At 37.6% G+C, this 22,761-nt stretch overlaps 1 protein-coding gene across 5 annotated transcripts; it reads left to right on the top strand.

The window, feature by feature from the left end:
- Positions 733–12,789, top strand: LOC8068817. Of its 5 annotated transcripts, XM_021445914.1 has the most exons (17): positions 733–1,151; positions 1,602–1,711; positions 9,146–9,295; positions 9,449–9,722; positions 9,821–9,914; positions 10,073–10,203; positions 10,297–10,378; positions 10,450–10,582; positions 10,710–10,861; positions 10,965–11,382; positions 11,468–11,523; positions 11,627–11,690; positions 11,781–11,845; positions 11,924–11,993; positions 12,167–12,258; positions 12,345–12,424; positions 12,539–12,789. In XM_021445914.1, the coding sequence occupies exons 3-16, from the start codon at positions 9,218–9,220 to the stop codon at positions 12,418–12,420; spliced, it is 1,785 nt and encodes a 594-aa protein (XP_021301589.1). In that variant the 5' UTR covers positions 733–1,151; positions 1,602–1,711; positions 9,146–9,217; the 3' UTR covers positions 12,421–12,424; positions 12,539–12,789. The 5 variants fall into 5 exon arrangements, 4 of the variants coding, with proteins under 4 accessions (XP_021301589.1, XP_021301587.1, XP_021301588.1 ...); XR_002446756.1 differs by lacking the exon at positions 12,167–12,258; XM_021445912.1 differs by lacking the exons at positions 9,146–9,295; positions 9,449–9,722; positions 9,821–9,914; ... (10 more) ...; positions 12,345–12,424; positions 12,539–12,789 and adding exons at positions 1,924–3,037; positions 3,156–3,236; positions 3,364–3,453; ... (1 more) ...; positions 3,768–4,046; positions 4,154–5,960.

Below are 22,761 nucleotides of genomic sequence, written 5' to 3'. Positions count from 1 at the left end.
GATTCCCATCACATCAAATCTTTAGACGCATGCATGAAGTATTAAATACAGACAAAAATAAAAACTAATTGCACAGTTTGGTCAGAATTGACGAGACGAATCTTTTGAGTCTAGTTAGTCCATGATTAGATAATATTTGTCAAATACAAACAAAAGTGACACTATTTCTATTTTGCAAATTTTTTGGAACTAAACAAGGCCTAGGAGGACTTGCTTTCTAATGAATAGTAGAGGGGTTGTTTTGGGGCCTACAGTTGGAGCTGCAAAAAGCGGCTCCTACTCAAATGTGATGGCTTCTTAGGAGAAAATTGTGCTAAACATGTTCTTATTATAACACTTTGAATATTGATTCCCCTAATATATAATATTTCAAAATACTAGAATATTTTCCATTGTGAGTTCAGGGTCATCTTAAGTTCTCTACCTATATGTTTTTTATGTATTTATTTAAATTTTAAAATATTTGACCAAGACGCTTTTTCTCCCCTACAATCCTGGGGCATTCTCCAGGTGTTCAGCGTGTCCACGTTGGCATGGGTCACTGTTCCGTGTGCGCCCTGTCGGTGTTGGAAACAGATCTATTGACCAGGGAACGAAGTACTATGTATTGCTCTTTTTTTTTGCCTCTGTGCCGTTAGCGGTGGCCAGGCGAGCGGTCTTGAGCGAGGCGAAGAAAAAAAAGGGAAACGAAGGCACCGCCCCGTACAGTGCCCTTGGCTTGTTTTCGTTCGTTGGATTTTTTTTCCCCTCTTCCTTATCTTCTTCCTCTCTCGGAGCCGTCGCTCTGCCTTCGTCTTCTGCGGCTGTTCTTCCTTCGTTTCCTTCCTTCGTATTCTGCGTGCGTTGCTTTCGCCTTCTTCGGATCTGGGTGCCCCCTGCTGTCGCAATCCTCTTTGATTGCTGCGCCGCCATTGGGTGTTGCGGCCGGCGTAGCGTATTCGTCGTGCCGGCCGGCGCTGTGGCCGGCGCTGCGTATTCCTCGCGGCTGCGCTTGCCTGTTGTGCCGCCGCTACGTATTGCGGCCGGCGTGCTGGTCCTTCGTGTGTTCCTGCGGCGGCGTGCTGATCTGTTGGTGCTTCGTCTTCTGGCTGGGTTCCTGTTGTTCCGTCTTCCAGCAAGTGTTTACCTGTGCGTTCGGCTGCTCGCTCTAGGTATGCTGTCTCTTCTTATTTTTCCCTAAATATAATTATGCGGTTTCTGTTATTTCATTCCATGATGTTAAACGGTGCAGCTGTCTTATCTTGTATGTTTTTTAGCATGTACTAATTCCATTTGTTTTAGTGCTAATTATTTATTCCAGTGTATTATTTTAGGGTTGTTTTGTTGTGTTGTATATGTTGCTTCTAATTATCATATTGTTTCAGTGTGTTATTTTGGGGTTTTATGTTAGGTTTCTTGTCTCTCCGAAATCCATTTGTTTTAGTGCTAATTATTGATTTCAGTGCGTTATTTTAGGGTGTTTTTGTTGTGCTCTGTATGTTGCTTCTAATTATCATATTGTTCCTGTTAGATAGTTATTTCAGTGTGTTATTTTGGGGTCTTTTTGTTCTGCTGTTTATGCTGCTTCTGACCATTGTATTGTTCTTTTGTTTCTAAGTCAGGTTCCTTGTTCTTCGGGTTCGTTATTGCATCTGTTGTGGCTCCTCGCGGTGTTGCTCTACTTATTGGCTATTACAGTGGTCTTGCTTCATTGTTGTTGCCTCGCTCTTAGGTATGCCCGTTGTGCTTTCACTTTGTGTTATGCTTCTAATTTTTGTTTTTCTTTTTTGTGTTATGCTTATAGCTGCTGATTGTTGTTATTTGTTACCGTCGTTGTATTGTCAATTAAATATATTGCATTCCTGTCCTATGTGTTGTCTCACTAATGTTGATGTTGGATTTTATTGTTTCCTTTTTTATTTATTCATTAAAACTCAAAAAAAGGCACAGAGGCTACAGGCAGTCCAGGAATCCCATGCTTGGTGTTTTTCACTAATGTTTTCTACGCCTTTTTTTGATTGACCAAATTATTTTTGCTTCCTTTGGTGCTTTATTCTGTTTTTTTCTCCGATTTATTAAACATTACTTATGTTTGCTTCGGTTAACGGTCGTCTGTTTCTTAACGGGGTGCTTATTTCTTTTCGACTATGTTCGTTTTACATGTGTCTTGCTTGCCTGTATTATGGGTTGTTGCTCAACATTGCCGACTTTCCTATGTGGGTACTATACGGGAAGTTACTCCCAATGGGTGCACCCTGTATGGAATAGAAGTTCAGTTACCTGCTTTATTTGTGCGTGATACACCGCGTTGTGTTTTCTTCTGGTCTTCACCACATCCTAGCTGGCCTAATTTATATGAGGATGCGGCTTTCCAAGCTGTTAAATTCTTGCAAACTTTGTATGGGTTTACAGTTGCTGATTTCACGTACTACGCTATGGTTTGTCAGCGGAATTTCGTTAGTCACCTATTCAGTATTGCTAATAGGGGTGCTACCCTTGCCCGTATGGTTGTTACAACTATGGATGCCGAGCCACGTGCTGCTCCAGAGGTGATATACTGTGCTGAGCAGCTTCTCCGAGATCTTGATGCATTACTTAATCCTGTGGTTCCATAGTTATATCTGTGTATTATTTTACATTGATTTTCCTCGTGGATATGTATTTTGTTATTTGTTTTTTGATTTATATGAATTGTTTCCTCCGATGGTTTATAATATGTTTTTGTTTTTACTTCGCGTTGCTTCTTTATAGTTCTTATTGATGTCTTTTTTGTTGATTCTCTTTTATTCTTTTTATGGTTTTGGTGTCTAAGTTATGGTCACATTGCGATTTAAAAATCATACAGTTTGGTCTCCTCTATATCTTATACCATAAAAGTACTTATGTTCACATCCAAAGTTCCTTGCAAGCGGTGTGCTCTGTTTTATTTACATATGTTTGTTAAGATTGTGTTTTGCCGCTGGTCTGTCGATCTTTTTTGTGTGGTTATGGTTCCTGTGGTACCAGTTACTCTTGGTGTTGATGGATCCACCATCGCCACGGAGTTTTGTTTCAAGAAGTATGTGCTACTGTTCTTGAGCCTATGTTGCTTTTCTTATCTAATAATTTGTTTAATTGTAGTATGGAATTGATTGATATGTGTGTTTATTTCTCTTGTATAAACTGCATGTGTATAGCGTGCGGTGTATCTACTGGTGCATTAGCATCTGAGGCAGAATCTTTTGCCGAGCCGTTTGCCAGTGCTTCCAACGTAGTATGTATGTCATTCTCTTCACACTATGTTCATAATATTCCTCGTTATCACCAGATCGTCGTGTTCCCGTATCTCAATAATTGATTATCCGAATACTTTTCAATGTTGTGCTGTTCCTTCTTGTTCTTTAGCTACAAGACGTCGTGGTCGCAAGCGGCTTTTCCAACAAAATCCTGAGTTGCCAATCCATAGCTTTCCTTTACGGGTAGTGCCATACGCTGGTAATTAGTAAACCTTCGTTCATTCCTTATTTTGGTAATATTGTGTGTGCTATACTTATATGCCATGCTTTGTCCTGCTTCCTTTGCCCGCGTTGGCAGATCAAATTCATACTCCGCATCAATTCTCTGTTTCTTCATCATTAGCACACAGTTATCGTCAGCTTATCAAAGGTACAAGCTTACGTACTGCCAATAGCTTGTCCCATGTTGTTGATTATTCTGTTTCCTTTTATCTTCCTCATGTTGGTTTATCCAGCACCTATTCCGCATCTGATCGAATTCTTATTCTCTCATTATGCCTTACCTTTATGAAGCCTCTTCTATCAGAATTATTCCTGATCGTCATGAAGTGTCAAGTACTGAGTCTATTGAATCTCGACGTCGAAGAAAACTGAAGCTTCAACAACGGAGTATAGTACGCAAAGGTCTTTCTTCATTGGAATCGTCGCTTCTATGTAAATTCCATTGCTCTGTGTATGGTCTTACAAATCCTTTGTTCCCTAACGCTGTGTTGCTACCAGGGATACCAAACATCCCTGATGCATCTTTGAGTTGTGGCCATTTTGAACCTCTTTTTGTTGCTGCCCTCAAAGGTACTTCATATTATTTCTACCTTCCACTTGGAAATCATATACACTCTATTGCTTTGTGTTGTGCGTTGCTTTTCCATTGTTCTTATGATGTTGCGTCGATTATGCAGCATCATATCCTGGCCGATCCTATTATGGACCACCTGATTTTACCTGTGCTCATTGCCATGCTATCTTCTGGTACGCCGAGAGAGTGAAACACGAGGTGCCCTGCCATGCTTCCGGGGTAATCTATAATAATTGCTGCAAAGGTGGCCGGGTTGTCATTCCACCTTTCAATATACGTCCAGAGCCTTTGGCATCATTGGCTAGATTTGATGGCGACGTCAGGTCCAATAGGTTCATGAAAAATATTCGGCAGTACAATTGTCTTTTTGCCTTCACTTCAATGGGGGCGAAAATAGACCGTTCAATGAACGATGGCCGTGGTCCTCCTGTGTTTAAGATTTGCGGTCAAATTCATTATCGTATTGGCTCCCTACTTCCATCAGCTAATCAGCCACCAAAATTTATACAGTTGTATATTTATGACACATCGAATGAGGTGTATAATAGAATCCGGGCTCTTGATTCTTCTGAAGCATCTGGAAGTAGTTTGGATACCTCAGTGATAGAAGCTCTAACATGTACGCTAGACCGTCATAACCCTTTGGTTAAACAGTTCAGGGCTGCAAGAGATACGCTACGTGATTATGGTGATGAGGAGTTCGTTATCAGAATCGTGAGAGCTAGAGAAGGAGATCCTGTGCAATATAATCTTCCAGCAGTTGATGAACTTGCTATGTTGGTGGTGGGAGATTTCTCTATTGATACTTTCCGGCGGGATATTGTTATACAAACACGATCCGGTAGTCTCAACCAGATATCTGCATTGCATCCTGCTTTCATGGCTTTACAATACCCTCTTCTATTCCCATTTGGCGAAAGAGGTTTCCAAGTTGGTGTACTATATCATGGTTTCCAGCCTACAAATAGCAACGCACGCGCTAAAGTAACTATGCAGGATTATTTTCGTTACATGTTTCATTACCGACAGAACCAGCCGAATCCATACTTATGTTATGGAACTCTTTCTAGCCAAATTAAGGTTGATGCTCGAGCTTGTATTGATGAAAATAGGTTACAATATATTCTTGATCATCAAGACGACATCCGTGTGGATAGTATCCAAGGCATTACAGATGCTGTCAACAGAGGTTGTATGGAGGGGAGTGAGATGGGTAAAATGACAGTTCTCCCGGCATCTTTTACCGGTGGCCGACGCTATATGATACAGAATTATCATGATGCCATAGCTATTTGTAGAGAATATGGGCCTCCTGATTTCTTCGTTACTTTCACGTGCAATCCTAAGTGGCCAGAAATTGCTGAAGGTGTACTTGAGGCAGGACAACGAGGTACTGATAGAGCAGATGTTGTTGTTAGAATATTTAATATGAAACTCGAAGAGCTCCTTCATGATATACGTAGCGGTACTGTCTTCGGCAGGTGCAATGCAGGTAGTAATTTTACCTCACGTATATTTTCCACCTCGTGGTCTTCCTACTTTCCTTCGTTTTCCATAGGTAAATAACCGTTGATGCTTACGTCTTCCTTGATCACTTATTTCTTTATGTAGTGCTACACACCGTTGAATTCCAGAAACGTGGTCTCCCCCATGCTCATATTATCTTATGGAGTTCAATTGATACAACTAATCCGACACCTACACTTATCAGCTCCTTCATCAGCGCTGAGATTCCGCATCCTAGAGTTGACCCGTTGGGTTACACTCTTGTGGCTGAACACATGATGCATGGTCCCTGTGGGAAGCGAAATCCTATATGCCCTTGTATGAAAAACAATAGATGCTCCAAATTTTTTCCGAAGCCTTACCAGGATGAGACGTCTGTTGATGCTGATGGTTTTGCTATATATAGACGCAGAAATAGTGGTCTATATATTGAAAAGGGGGGCAGAATCTTGACAATGCATGGGTTGTTCCATATAATATCAATCTCCTCAAGAAATACCAGGCTCACATAAATGTGGAATGGTGCAATAAGACAATTTTTGTTAAGTACTTATTTAAGTACGTAACAAAAGGTGCTGATTGCAGCAAAGTATATCTTCAGAGGGTTCGAAATGGAGAGGATACTCCTTATGACAGGGAAACTCAGACTATCAATGAAGTTACTGAATATTTAGATTGCCGTTACATATGTGAACAAGATGCGTGCTGGCGTATTTTTGGGTATGATATACACAGACACTATCCTGCTGTAGAAAGAATGCCGGTTCACTTGCCAAATGAGAACTATATTTCGTATAGTGCAAGAGCTAATATGGATAAGTTATTGTCTGTTGAATTCCTTAGAAGGACCATGCTAACGGAGTGGTTTACAGCCAATATGACCCATGATGACGCTAAAGATCTTACATACCTTCAGTTTCCTTCAAAGTGGAGATGGGATACTGATACAAGGTCGTGGGTTAGATGTCGTGACAATCGTCCTAAGGTAGGTAGATTACATTATGTACACCCGTCTGCTGGAGAGAGGTATTATTTGCGGATGTTGTTACTTAAGGTTAAAGGAGCCTCTAGATTTAGAGACCTTAGGTGTCACAACGGGGTACAATATAGTACATTTAAAGAGGCCTGCAAGTCAAGGGGACTTATTGGAGATGATCAGGAGTGGTATGATGCGTTTGATGAAGCGGCGGCCTGGGCTACGTCGGTGCAGTTACGTAGGCTGTTTGTCACCATGATCCTTTTCTGTGAAGTTGGAGATGAGCATCTTTTCTTTGAAAAAGTCTGGCGTTTACTCAGCGACGATATTCAATATCAGATTAGGGATACTGTAGGTGAGAGGAGTTATCATATGTCGGACGAGGATCTTAGAGACTGTTTGCTTGATGAGTTGTCAATAATATTTTCAGAAAGTGGACACAACATTCGCGATTTTAATCTTCCTCGGATGATGAGTTTGCCTCATCGTCCAACAACAAATCGCTTGATCGAGGAAGAGTTAGGCCATTGGTGTAAACAGCATAGTAGAGAAACTGAGTTAGCGACCAATTTAAATTACGGGCAACTCCAGGCTTTTAATACTATAGTAGCTACTGTCCTTGACAATAGACCAGGTTTTTTCTTTGTATCTGGATATGGAGGTACAGGAAAGACTTACCTGTGGAGATGCATAGTGTCGCATCTAAGATCACAAGGGAAGATAGTTCTTACTGTTGCGTCCTCCGGCGTTGCCTCACTCCTACCAGGTGGCCGCACAGCTCATTCGCGCTTTAAGATTCCATGTGATCTTGATGATTCTTCTGTCTGTGATATCAAAAGAGGAACAATGTTAGCAGAGCTAATACAAATAACGTCGTTAATCATTTGGGATGAGGCTCTCATGACAAACAGAAAGGCATTTGAAGCAGTGGATAGAACCCTTCGTGATATACAGAATTGTTGTTGTCCTCATGCTTCCTCTATTCCTTTTGGTGGCAAAGTTGTAGTTCTTGGTGGTGATCTGAGGCAAATTTTACCTGTTATCGAAGGTGGTAGTCGAGCAGAAATTGTCAATGCTGCTATAGTGAACTCATATCTGTGGTCTTCTGTGACTGTGCTTCATTTAACGGAAAATATGCGCCTCATGTCGTCTGCTGAGAATCCTGAAACACTGCGTCAGCTATCTGAATTTAGTGATTAGATGCTGGATGTTGGCAATGGCAATATCCCATCTATAGCTAAAGAGGGAGAGATTGAGCCTTCATGGATTAAGATCCCACCTGATCTGCTACTTATTACGGATGATGATACAATAGGCTGTATAGTACATGCTATTTACCCTGATCTTTTCCAGAGGTATCAGGATGCCACCTATCTTCAGGAACGTGCCATCCTTGCTCCTACAAATGAAGTTGCTGAGATGGTGAATGACTATATTATTTCCATATTGCCAGGCCAAATTCATGAATATCATAGCTGTGATACTATATCAAAATCTACTGGTGGACATGAATCTTACGAGATGTTATACCCAGTGGAGTTTCTTAACTCATTAAATGGCAATAATTTCCCCCAACATACATTAAGCTTGAAGATAGGTGTACCGGTAATGTTGCTGCGTAATTTAAATCAGTCTGATGGCCTTTGCAATGGTACCAGATTAATTATTACGCGATTGGGTGACAGAATGATACAAGCAAAGCTGATTACTGGACCTCGTGCAGGCGAGGATGTTTTTATACCTCGAATTTCTCTTACACTAAAATGCACCAAGTGGCCGTTTGTTCTTGAAAGACGGCAATTCCCAATCAAGGCTTGCTATGCTATGACAATCAATAAGAGCCAAGGGCAAACTCTTTCCTGTGTAGGTGTATACCTCAAAAAACCTGTTTTTAGTCATGGGCAGCTCTACGTTGCTATATCTCGTGTCACTTCAAAACAAGGTTTAAAGCTTTTGATATTGAATGAGGATGAAAAATGCACTGATGAGACAAGAAATGTTGTCTACAAGGAAGTCTTTGCTTCACTTGCGTCTGCACGCACAAGTTTTTTGATATCATAAACTGTTCGCAGTGGATGAGAGCTTTATTTCTGTTGCATCTACGCGCACGAATCTTTCGATAGTGTATGTTACTAGCAATGGATGCTATTTTCATTTTAACTTATATTTTGTGTTTTTGTTTCTTGTTTTGAGGGACTTTAGTGTTATACACATATGTATTTTATTTGCACATTTTTAAACAGTTTTACACTTTCCTATACATTTTCTCTATAAATTTGTGTAGATATAGTCTAGCTATATATTACTCTCTATTTAGACAAGCTGGATAGCTCTGCTTTTGTGTTTTATACTACTCTATAATGCTTAAATTCCTACTCATAGTCAACACAATCTATATATTTTATGCTGTAGCATATAATTTCATAATGATGCACTGTCTTTTGTAGTGTATATGTTTCCACATTGCTATCTAACATATATGAGTTAGTTTGAGGCAGCTTGTCTTTGTATACTTATCTTCTCTATTTTATCACCGTACTTTACGATTCTACTTTCACCGTTGTATTATGCCATAATGTATTACTATTCTTTTTTGCGGATCATATTATGCAGCGAAATTCACCGCGTCTTTTTCTATCGGACCTCACGGTTGGTCCAGTGAGAAGTGCAGTTTGTGTGCGTGTTATGCGAAGGTGGATTCATGATGGAAACGAACCTGGCGGTGCTGTCCGCTATATAGCTTTTGTTTTGGCCGATGAAAAGGTTCGTATATACTACGTATTTCCTATCGTTGTAAATCTTACCGGTTTATAGTAAACTGCATGCTAATCATTTGTACCGCAATGCTTTCTAAATTGTTGTACATTTTCACTCAGTTTATATATTGTTTGATTTTTTATTTCTTTTATTGAGCAGGGAGAATCCATATATGCTCAGGTTTTGCCCTCTCAAGTCCAAAAACTTGGTGATCTTCTTCAGATGGGTGGCACATATATTATTGCGAAATTTAATGTCAGAGCATCAAAAACAAGCTACATACCTTTCGAGAAAAAACTTATGATTGAATTCACAGGATTCACTACTGTTTCCCAAGTACAGGATCCTGCAGATACTTTTCCAGCCTATGTGTACAACCTCACTCCGTTCTCCAATATCAATCCAGTAGGTGCAGCAGCTACTAAATTCATCGGTAAATATTTACGAACCCTGTTTATATGTTATATAATAATATAGTATATAACAGTTCTTCACATTTTAATGCATATGATACAAATGTAATATATGCAGATATCCTAGGTATTATCACAGCTGTTGAAAATGCTCGGATAATACCAGAGGAAAGGGTTGCAACGATCAGAGAGATTACCATAAGGAACATAAAGTAAGTATACTTATATTACCTTTGTTTGTATATTTATACCTGTAGGTATATTTATATTACCTTTGTTCGTATATTTATATTAAATATATTGCTCTTCTCTACCTTATATGGCAATTCTGTCGATAGTGAAAATTTTCTTAGCTTTTTTTTATTCCCAGTGATGAAGAATTGAAAGTTACTTTATGGGAAAATCGTGCCAAGGAATTTAAAGTACCTATTATTTCTGCGTCAGAAAATCCTTATTCCATAGTGGTTCTCTTTGTCGGCTGCTTGCCTACAACTTTACATAGTAAGTCCAGTACTACCAGTATTATATGCCTCACTATTTTCTGTTACTATATGCTGTTTTGTGTACTTATATCTTTTCAATCTTGGTACTTAGATATTATTCAAGTATATGGAGGAAATCCTTGCCAGTGGTATTTCAATCCAGATATCAAAGAAGCACAACCTCTATATAATAGGTAATATAATCGTTCGTGTTTTTTATGATAGTACGAACAATTGTTTTAATTATGTATACTTTATTTGCCAGGCTGAAACTTAGTCCAGTACCAGTGAGAATGCCATTATCTGACACAATCGGCGATTCAAATGAAGTACAGCCTATTATAATAGAACACAAAACTTTGGATGAACTCAACAAAATTTATCCATACGAATTCCCGGTGAGTACATTTCTTTTCTCCTCCCATTCTATAAAGGAGCGTTCATTCTATGTAAATTATCTATAAATTCTCTTTAATGCTTTACTTAGCTTTACACACTTTTGTCTTGTTACAAAATTATACACAGACAACGGGCTACAAATGTACTGTGACAATTACAGCTATACATGAATCGCCAAGATGGTGGTATGTTGGGTGTGCAAAATGCGGGAAAGCTCCAGATATAGAAATGATACCGTTCAGATGCAGTCGTTGTTATTTCAAAGATAGCAAACCTCTGTAAGACTCTCCGTTAATTACAGCAGACTCAAAATTTCTTTTCTTTTCTTAAATGCATTTTATTACCTGGAGCAACTTTTATACTTATCCTACCATTATATAGGTACAAGCTGTCTTTCAGTGCTAAAGATGATACAGCTGAAGCCAACTTTTTTGGCTATGATGAAGAATCTCGCAGGATAATACGTCGAAACATCGATTTCATGCTCAGACAAGCTAGGACTACTGAAGGGCTACCACAACATCTGATGAATCTTATTACAAGAAAATATACATTTGTGGTCGGCTTAACTAACTCATCATTCAACGAGATGGAAAACAGGACATATTTAGTTAAAAGAATAGCCTTTGATTTTCATGAACAAGCTTATATCACAAGCCGCTTCACTTTGACTGCAAAACCTCAGCAGCCACATCATTCCTTACCTCCAGTATCTCCAACCGGAAATTTGCTTCAGCCTACACAACAAACAATTGGAGTTCAACCGACCGTTGATATTGCATCTCCTGCTACTGCTTCGGTTTGTATATTTTTCCTACCTACATTTGCTTATGTAATGGCTAAATATTAATAACTAATATTTATGGTTTATATGTTGGATCTAGACACCTGCACCTCCTATTGTTGCTGACGACACACCGGAGAAGCAACCTGATAACAGGTAATAGTGTTACAAACTATTTGCACAGATTGTATCGGTTTTTGACACAACAGTTTTCCCTTTGATTTACACAATTCATGTTTGCATCATATGTTTAATGCAGTACTCAGGCAAACAGAAAATTGATCCCCAAAGCTTTATTGCCGTCTTTAAATACTATTGGCAAGGTAACTACTGATATTACTTATGAAGCAGGCAACTTCCTCGTGTTTTGTTAAACTGCGTATTTCTAAAACCAAATATTTGCGTACACTTAGGAAACGAATGACGCCTGCACCATAGACAAAGCTACTGCCGTATTAGACCAAAGCTTTAAAACAAGGTAATAATCATATGTATTACCTCTACCTATTCTTCTATTTACATAATTACTTAATTCCATTTATCGGTTGCTAAATAGATCCGACGACATTTTGCTAAAGACTATGTGCCCCACTTCGCACGATAAAACCGAGAAAGAAGCACTACAGGTTAGTTTCCTAGCTAAAAAAGACGGCTATTTTTGCCGATATATAATCATATTTTTACATGTATGTATAATTACATAGTATTAATTACTTCTTAGCATTCAAATTTAGATTTGCAGCGGAACCCGGCTCCACGTTTTCTTTATTTAGAACTGACATATATATACATTATTTAGGAACTATATGAGCACAAAGAACCTAACCCACAAAGTCAAGAAAAGCACAAAGAAACCCAAAAACCAACTTCTTCAGTGCAAGCAATGAAAAGGTTCATATAAAAAACATAGTATCTTTTTGCTTACTCGGTGTACTGACATATATTACTAACATCTATTCTTTGATTATAATACATAGATCAAGACCCAGTGAGGCCACTATCCAAGAAAATGACGAAATTATAGAATCTTCGTTGCATAAGATTCGCAAATAAAAAGGTACTTATCCATAACAATTCATACATGTAATATCCCTTCTTTACATTTAATTGTTTTGAATTCTATGTACCACAGAATAACCTATTCTAAAGTTCTCCTGCACTTTCGTTGCAGGCTGCGAGCTGGCGACTCCTTAGGACACAACCTTTGGGACATCAAGATTGTTGTAGCAACCTCTTTTGTAATATCATTTGTGTAATCTCTGTATATTAAGCGTTTAGTATGAATTTGTGTTAATTAGTTTGCCTCCACTTACCGACTTATCATACCAGCGACACCACTTTATATTTCTGAACTAGCGCACTATGTACCTCCTGATGCACCTCTGTTACATTAACTTATTTCTATATGTCAGTCTTCAACTATAGGTGCCAACCAACATTGTCAAGTAATTTTTAGCCACGATAAATGTTCACTCCCCGCATTAAAAACAGAAATAATATCCAATCTTACCATCTCGGAAGGTAAAAATTGTAGGCAGTATACGTAATAATTCTGTTTTCTTTTCGCTCTAAAATATACAGCTTATTTCCTAGATATTCACATACTTTTAATATATATATATATATATATATATATATATATATATATATATATATATATATATATATATATATATATATATATATATATATATATATATATATATATATATATATATATATATATATACTGATATTTATTATTTATATTACATGTCGGTAAATTATACATGTAATTTAATTTTATAGTGTATCTATTATATTATATAAATACTATTGTTATTCAATAAAGTTTTACTCTATTTTATGGCTACAAATTTATAAATCCACTCAAATATTACTGAATCTCATAGACGTCTCTACACAAATACAGGTTCTCACCCATCTACCAGCTTCTCGTCGTTCACGCCGGCTGTAACTCCATCAAAGCTCCGAGGCTGTGAGCATTGGCGGATTCAAGGGGGGGGCTGGGGGGGGGGCTGCAGCCCCTCCCTTGGGCAAGAAATTTTGTTAACAAAAATATTTTTTATACTAAAAATTCATATTTTTGTTAACAAAAATACATTTTTAGTTCTAAAAATTCGTTTAGTGAATTCCTGAAGATAAAAAACTTTTTGTATTTGATATTTTTCTATGCTTATTATTGTGTATTTTTTACTTTGAGCACTTTAAAAATTATCAATTTTAGCTATATCTATTAGTGTACTAGGTCTAACGAGCAAAAAAAAAAATTTTAGCCTATGTCATTTAGCCTCCCTCTCAGTCCGTTTCTGGATCTGCCACTGGCTGTGAGGTATCTTCGCCTTCTTTCTTCTCCAGACTTCTTCTGATTTTGTGGTTCTATCCTCATTCACGCTCAGTACAGCTCCATCGAAGCTCCGAACCTGCGCCCTACGGGTATCTTCGCCTTCTTCCCTCTGTAGTTTTTTTTTTCCGATTTTAAAATTTTCTCTGCTTATACTCTACCGAATGCATTAACGCCGGTTAGATCTATAGATGAGTTTACCTCTGTTTATATCTCTGTTTAGACTGTACATAGTATACTACATTTTTCTCCCCTTCCCATTCACCTATGATTCCTCACCTCTAGGTTTGCACTTACTTTTCCCACCTCATATGCTGGCCCAAACTAATTTGCTATCTATTGAATTCACCTGTACATAGATCTGGATTAGAAAGACTGTCCAAGCAAAACTGTACACTTCCAGCATAACGATCAATGTTACTCGGATGCTTAATAACTATTGTATCTTCAATGTTTTAATTTCCCTATATTTTTTCCCCATATTTCACATTTTGGAACAATCCCTTTCCTATGTACTACACCCTATTAAAAGACCACACTTACAACCTAACGTCAAGCTCATCTGCTCTTATAATTTAATAAAACCTTTATGATGAATCTAGATATACTATCTACCTAGATACATAACAACCATTGCTCAATCTTTGTTAATAATATAAATACAAATATATATAATGTATTGAAATATTACAAGGAACAAAAAAACATTTTCAATAAAGATTAGTAATACTGATAATCTACTATATTTCCCTGGTCATTTGTACATTCTGATACAAATATATTGTTATGTACAGAGTAACACACTTCTAGGATCCCTTTCTTTAAGGAGATATTCTGTCAAAAACATCCCCGGAATTATGATGGCGTCCAGGACAAGTACAAACACTAAACCAACTCTATTTCCCAAAACCTGGTATTATTTCAGTTTTGTACTCAACAGTTGTTTACAATTTTTTTATTAGAATCCCGGCGAGAAACGTCAGTTATTGCAAGAATCAGAGCCGGTAGTTCGTGTACTCTTGGTCCATACACTATAGCTATGATCATTACCGAGACACTTCAGGAATATCGGGATATTCTCAGTATCGGATTTTCCTCTACCAATTTTACTATCGGCTTAAACTCAACGGACTTTCAACTCGCTGTTCTTTATTCTCGAATAATAGAAGAATCAGATCTAATTCTGGATATATTACCATGGTGCTCTGAATATGTGAATTTCAACTTACCTTGGATTATCCAGCGTAAAAACAAAGGTATGCAACATACAATCCTACTTATTTATAATTTCATCCTGCTAACACTCTCTATACTCCAGAGTACTTAATTACTTTTTATATGATTTTGTACTGCTCTCATTACTGTAGTTACTCCACCAAATCAACTCAGCATTTATATGAACAACCTCACACTAGTATCTAGTGATGAGATGTACGTGTCAATTCTCCACACTAGCTCGCTAATAAATCACTGGCCATCTTAAGTCTCGCTGCGTTCTAGGCCGTGTGAAGCCTCGGACATATATACATGCTAGTTCTTGTTAGTGTGCGACCTGATTCGATGTCAACGACTATGTAAAGACAAATGTAGTAATTAATTAGTGGAAAATTGCATTGGAAGTAGGAGGCTATAGCCCAGCTTAACCAATTCTACCTAACCAAGCTCCACCCCTCAAGCTTAATTTGTGTGCTTGGCGACCCAAGTTCCACAATAATATAATCTCTCTATCCCTGAATATATACATTTCTAGAGTTGTTACGTCAATTTTTTTGGGGGGACTGAGTGAGTACCCATTTAATCACCACTTGTTGCCAGAAGTTTCGGGTGTTCTTTTAACCAACCATAAACTATGTTTGGTTAATTATGCTTTGCAACATTAATATTGAATATACAGTACAAGATGGCCTCGAAGAAACAAAGGAATCTAAAGGTGAGCAAATGGAGCAGCTGAAGGCCCTATACATTGTACTGGTACTATTACTTTGGTCAAAGCGTGCCATGAAAGTATGAAACAAGCTAGCTAAGGTTGTACTGTTAGCTATCATTCCAACAAATGAGATGTACGATGGTCGGAGCACCTCTCCTGCAGCTTTAGACACTCATCATTTTTCATGTTCATTGAACACTGTATTTAAGCCCCCACAACACATGGTTAGGCTGGGCCAGCATATAAGTGTGGTGGGTTTATTTGATCATGCGTTCCAAACGGATTGGTTGTTATTACTACAGTGTCAATACAATTCAATTTTGGGGATCACTTTTATCATTGTTCATCGGGGCCTGAAGAAAAGTTTTTTTTTTTGCATATTTGATATTTTAGAGGAAAATATATTTTTTCGTCTCTACATGTCAACCACGTTTAGAGTCTGTTTAGTACGTCTTTTTTATTACAAATGACTTCAACATAGAAGCTAGATAAAAAGCCATGTTGAGGTGGATTCGCCTTTTGTAACGTTCCACCTCTACGAGACTGGGCTCGCTTACATCTGACAGCTTTTCTAAGACATAATCATCCCTCACAAACCAACATCAGTCTTTTTTGCATACTTTGTCCTCACTCATGTGCACTCGCAAAGTACTTTCTAGTCGATCGCACATCTCTAAATTTCTCTAGGTCAAGCACACTTAACTTTAGAGTTCTTTAAAGATAGATTTTCAAAAAAAAAGTTACAAGTTGTTTGTATGAGTATCCTATTAAGCCTTAGCTCAGGACATTACACCTTTCCAATAAGAAAAACAGCTTCTCTTCTATATACAACGCCTCTTTTAAAGTTATTTTTTACAAGCTAGCTAGCGTTTGGGTAAACAAATAAAAAAAAAAAGGCCCCTCGGAAAACTACACAAATGCAAGAGAGCGTAGAAAAACAAAACGGCTTATACAATTTAAAATGATGACTACTGGCTCTTGCATTTGTAATGAGGTTAAGGGTCTTATACACTGGCTGTGACGACGTGACTCGATTATTTAGTTTATAGTCTTGGTAACTGTATTACGAAAGTACGCATCCACTACTGACCCGTCCCCGATGTGGCCGGCTCGTGGTCGCCGGCGGCACTCCATAGGCAAAGGATGTAGGTAGGTACGGCGGGGCAGGAGGTTGACGTACGGGTACAGTGCGAAGGACTTCGAGGAACAACGAAAGCCGCCACGCTGACCAGGATTCCGTTGCAGTCCAGCTCTCCCGATTTTTTTTTTTTGTAAAATATGGTATTTTCATTTATATTTTATAAATATTATCTAATTATAGATAAACTAGGCTTAAAAAATTTGTCTTGTATAATTAGTTATTTCTTTTATCTATATTTACTCATCTATATATGTGCTACAAGATTCGATATGATGGATAATCTGAAAAATTTTGCTAAACTTTTTTTTTTAACTAAACAATGCCCATGCGATGAGCCGCGCCGGTGTGGGTTCAACCGTCGTCGCCGCTCCCGTGTCCTTTAGGCCTTGTTTATACAGAAGAGTTTTCAGATTTTAATTAACACGGTAAAACATTTGTTTATATTTGGCAATCATTACCTATTATTATATAGACTAACTAAATTTAAAAAATTCGTCTCGCAAATTATAAATAAACTGTATAATTAATTTTTGTTTTTATCATATTTAATGCTTCATGTATATATCGTAAGATTTGATATAACTGAAAATCTTGAAAATTTTGTTTCAAGATCAACTAGTAGGGCCGTGTTTAGTTGGTGAAGAAAAAAGTTTCGCGATACTGTAGCACTTTTGTTTGTTTGTGTTAATTATTGTCCAACTATGGACTAACTAGACTCAAAAAATTCGTCTCGTACATTTCAACCAAACTGTGCAATTATTTTTTATTTTTGTCTATATTTAATATTTTATACATATATCTAAAGATTTGATGTGACGAAAAATCTTAACAAATTTTGGATTTTGGAGTGGAGGTAAACAAAGCCTACAGCACACCGGGCCGCTAGCGGCTGCTGCCGGCCGGCGCGCGTGCGGGTGTGGCGTTTGAGTACGTGCGGGGTCCGGCCAGGCCAAGGGCGCAATGCATTCCATATCGTGCATCAATCATCGACCGAGACGGAGCAAGCACACGGCACATGCACACACAGAGATCATATTAAAGCTGTTTGGTAGGATGTTAAAATTTAATAGACACTATATACTATAGCATTTTTATTAATTGTATTTAGTAATTATTGACTAAAAAAATTTGTCTCGCAAATTATTTTCTAACTGTGTTTTTAGTTTTATAGATAATTTATATTTAACATTCTATGTATGTGTCCAAACAAATTAAAGTTTAACTACTCAAATCAAACAAAGGCTTTGTTTAGATGCGAAATTTTTTTGGATTTCACTACTGTAACACTTTCGTTTGTTTGTGGCAAATATTGTCTAATCATATATTAATTAGGATCAAAAGATTCATCTCGCGATTTACAGGTAAATTGTGTAATTAATTTTTATTTTCGTCTATATTTAATACTTCATGCATGTGCCGCAAGATTCGATGTGACTGAGAATCTTGAAAACTTTTTGGTTTTCGGAGTGAGGCCTTGTTTACTTCCCAAAAAATTTTACAAAATTTTTTAGATTTTCCGCCACATCTAATCTTTAAACGCATGCATGGAGTATTAAATATAGACGAAAATAAAAACTAATTGCACAATTTCGTCGGAATTGATGAGACAAATCTTTTAAGTCTAATTAGTTCATGATTAGATAATATTTGTTAATAAAAATAAAAATACTATAGTGTTCATTTCTTAAAAAATTTTGGAACTAAACAATGCATGAACTAAGGCCCTGTTTAGTTCCCCACCCAAAAATTTTTCATCCATCCCATCGAATCTTTGGACATATACATGAAACATTAAATTTAGATAAAAAAATAAACTAATTACAAAGTTTAGTTGAGAATCGCGAGACGAATCTTTTAATCCTAGTTACTCTATGATTAGCCCTAAGTGCTACAGTAACCCACATATGCTAATGATAGATTAATTATACTTAATAAATTTGTCTTACAGTTTCCTGACGAGCTATGTAATTTGTTTTTTTATTAGTTTCTAAAAATCCCTCCCGACATCCTTCCGACATATCCGATGTGACACACAAAAAATTTTCGTTCCCAATCTAAACAGGCCCTAAACAAGGCCAAAGTCTTAAAGCATAGTATGGAGGGGCGCTTTACGATTGGCCGGCGCGGCGATAAGGAATCAAACAATAATCATCGCCGGGTGGGGTCGCCAGCTTCAGCTTCAGACCGATTCGACGTGGTGTCATGTCACGTACTACGCCAGACCAGACCAGGCGTGCATGTGCACACGCCTTGGTGTCTGCTAATGTCATGTCCCCACCAATACGATCGATCGGCCAGAGCCGGATAATAATAAAAACCGGAGTTTAGGCCTTGTTTAAGTGGGAAAGTTCTTAGATTTTAACACCGACGTAATTTTGTTTATATTTAATAATTATTGTCCAACTATATTAATTAGGTTTAAAAAATTCGTCTTGTTAATTATAGACAAACTGTATAATTAGTTTTTGTTTTCGTCTATTTTTAGTGCTCCATGTATACATGTGCCACAAGATTTGATGTAACAGAAAATCTTGAAAAGTTTTTTAACCTTGGGTGAACTCAACAAGGCCTTACACAGCACCGCGGTGATTTGGTTGTGATACTATGGCCTTGTTTAGACCTCGTTTAGTTTCCAAAAATTCCGTCATATCGAATCTTATAACATATGTATAGAGCATTAAATATAGATTAAAAAAATAACTAATTGTATAGTTCACCTGTAATCTGTGGGATGAATCTTTTGAGCTTAATTAGTTCATGATTAGATAATAACTACTAAATACCAACAAAAATGTTACATTAGCCCAAACCAAAAATATTCACCAACGAAAATATTGGGGTGGAAAGTTTTTAGATATTATAGTATTTTTGTTTTTATTTGGTAATTATTGTCCAATTATGGACTTTCTAAACTCAAAAGATGCGTCTTGCAAAATACAGGTAAATTGTATAATTAATTATTTTTTTATTTATATTTAATTAATATTTTATGTACGTGCCGCAAGATTTGGTGTGATAGAAATTTTATAAAAAATTAGATTTTGGAAACAAAGCCTATAGTAGCATGATGATGATCCATCATCAGCACAGCACGGCAAAGTGGAGGAGCTACGATGTCCGTCGCTGGCACACCAAACTGACTGCCGGACGGAAAATAAAATGGGTCATCGAATATCGAGCTTTCTTCGCTGGTTTAATATATGTCGCTCTTGCATTAGGGACAAACGAACTATGGAAGACGAAGGCACCACCAAAGTGAAATTCTTTTTTCCAGCTTGCCCGACCTTCGCAAATGTAATACATTTCTGTAAAGATCTAGTAGCTAGGTTCTTTTGGTGAATAGTTTAAGATAGTTTCTCACCACGGCCGCTATTTGTCTTAAGTAACTTTGCCAAACTCCTACCCCTCTTATGAAATAATACAGGATTTAAGCTAGTCTTAATGAGATTTTATAGGTGGTTTTATGCACATTTAAGAAGATGTTACATCAGCAAACTGCATGAAACGAGAAAAAAAGAGAAGAAATTCATTCGTTTCATACCCACGAGAGGAGGTCAAGCGTTTCATGGGAGCCGCTCGGCTTCATGCTAGAAGAGATGAATGAGAGGAAAGATAAGGAGAGAAAAGATAGGGATGAAAGAAAAAAAATAGTAAAAATAAGCTATGAAACGGTGCAATGAAATTTTAAGGTGTAAGAGAACCTTGTTTCATGTGTTGGAAACTGGGAGGTAAAACTCACCATTGAGACTAGCCTTATAAGGCCAGTCTTAATACATAGTTTCATGACACAGCCAAGACTATAAACTAGGTAACTGAGCCATATGAGTTTTATGGGGATGAAACTCCTCTCCCATCTGATAAAACTTCTTCATTTAATGACCTTACCAAGTCAGCAATTTTGCTTATGTGGCACTCTATTTGATGTGCATGACACTCTCATAAAACATACATTGGCTAGTTTCAATGGAGTTTCATTAAAGTTTTATACACATTAAATATACTGATGTGACCCTATATTAATAGAAGAGAGATGATAAAAGTTTTATGAAAATAAAGAAAATTTCATCCCATAAAACTCTTCTGCACTATTTTTAAAATATGAATGTATTAAAAACGGTGTCAAACACTCAAACTTACAGTAGAAAGGAAAAAAAACTGACTGCCGGAAGGGACCCACAGCACGGCCCCACGTCCCCCACCCGTGCGCGCGCAGGCCTGCCTGCCAACGTTGACCTGCCAGGGCCCGCCAGCCGGGGCCCACTGCCAGTGACAGTTGTGTCGCCAGTCGCCACAGGCGGAGTTGCCGCTGCCTGATGCATGTGGCTCCAGGATCCAATGCGCCTCTGTTTCGGCCTTGTTTAGGGCCTGTTTAGATTGGAAACGAAAAATTTTTGGACGTCACATCGGATATGTCGGAAGGATATCGGAAGGGATTTTTACAGACTAATAAAAAAACAAATTAAATAGCTCGTCAGGAAACTGCAAGACAAATTTATTAAGCATAATTAATCTATCATTAGCACATGTGGGTTACTGTAGCACTTAAGGCTAATCATGGAGTAACTAGGCTTAAAAGATTCGTCTCGCGATTCTCAACTAAACTGTGTTATTAGTTTATTTTTTTATCTACATTTAATGTTCTATGCATGTGTCTAAAGATTCGATGGGATGGATGAAAAATTTTTGGGTGGGGAACTAAACAGGGCCTTAGTTCACCCAAAATCCAAAAACTTTTCAAGATTCCCCGTCACATCAAATCTTGCGACGCATGCATGAAGCACTAAATATAGATAAAAATAAAAACTAATTACACAGTTTATCTGTAAATTGCGAGATGAATCTTTTAAGCCTAGCCACTCTATGATTGAACAATGTTTGTCAAATAAAAACGAAAGTGCTATAATTCCGAAAACCAAAAAGTTTTCGGAACTAAACAAGGCCTTCGTGCGGTTGTTGGACGCGCAAATACGGCGGCGGCCGCCGTATATATCACAACAATACATGATACTAGGCCTTGTTTATTTCCTGAACGAAAACATTTCGTGACACTGTAGCACTTTCGTTTGTTTGTGGTAATTATTGTTCAACTATGGACTAACTAGGCTCAAAAGATTCGTCTTGTCAATTTCGACCAAACTGTGCAATTAGTTTTTATTTTCGTCTATATTTAATACTCCATGCATGCGTCTAAAGATTCGATGTGACGGAGAATCTTGAAAAATTTTGCATTTTTGGGTGGAAGTAAACAAGGCCCTAGCTGCTGTTTGAAGCAAAATATGGAGTCCAAAAGTAACGTAGAATTTTTTTTTTGTCAAACATCGTAGGCCAACTTGGCTAAGCAGTAGTACCTTAATTTGCTGTTTACCAACAAAATACCAACTCATTTTATGTTCGCTTCTAAGAGCCTTTTGCACACAAGGCATCTCGACGGTGACGCCAAGTGCTCAATCTTGGGAGAGAGCTCCACACTCTTTTAAGCCTTGTTTGGATGCTGTCGGATTAACTTCAATCTATGCGTGTTGATGTGGATTGAGGTGTGGAATTTAGTTCAAGTTTCACTTCAATCCACCTCAACACATGTGAATTGATGTGAATCCGACTACATCCAAACAATGTCTTGTTATTGCTAATAATCACAAACTCTGAGAAGATTAGAATGACCCGTCCGCACGAGTTCCTATTTCGAACAACAAAATGGACAATTATCCACCGGTTTGGATGAACTAAAACTGTAGTTGTATGTCCATACTTATTTGGATCCTTCCTTCGCTAATATACCTCTATATCTTTATTATTTCTCTTTCACACGACAGAATGAAGTCGAGGACATAGCAGGAGTCATAGATATGTGGGCTAGAGTAGAGGGAGGACCGATGTGTGAGGGTAATTTGGACATTTGACATCACATCCCGTTACTTCTATTACAAGTAATTAGCTAGATTTAGCTAACTAGTGGATTAACATCCGAGTTTAACTAAAAAT

The sequence above is a fragment of the Sorghum bicolor genome, chromosome 8 (genome assembly GCF_000003195.3).
Source record: "Sorghum bicolor cultivar BTx623 chromosome 8, Sorghum_bicolor_NCBIv3, whole genome shotgun sequence".
In the NCBI taxonomy this organism is placed as follows: Eukaryota; Viridiplantae; Streptophyta; class Magnoliopsida; order Poales; family Poaceae; genus Sorghum; species Sorghum bicolor.
Note: the sequence above shows the minus strand (reverse complement) of the source record. Positions and strands in the feature narration are given on the sequence as shown.

What these genes read in the sequence shown, in the direction of transcription:
- LOC8068817 (XM_021445912.1), top strand. Translation starts at nt 3,001, where the DNA reads ATGGATCCACCATCGCCACGGAGTTTTGTTTCAAGAA. An exon ending in ACGGAGTTTTGTTTCAAGAA is followed by an intron (nt 3,038 to 3,155) that starts GTATGTGCTACT and finishes GCATGTGTATAG; the next exon opens with CGTGCGGTGTATCTACTGGT. An exon ending in TTATCGTCAGCTTATCAAAG is followed by an intron (nt 3,625 to 3,767) that starts GTACAAGCTTAC and finishes ACCTTTATGAAG; the next exon opens with CCTCTTCTATCAGAATTATT.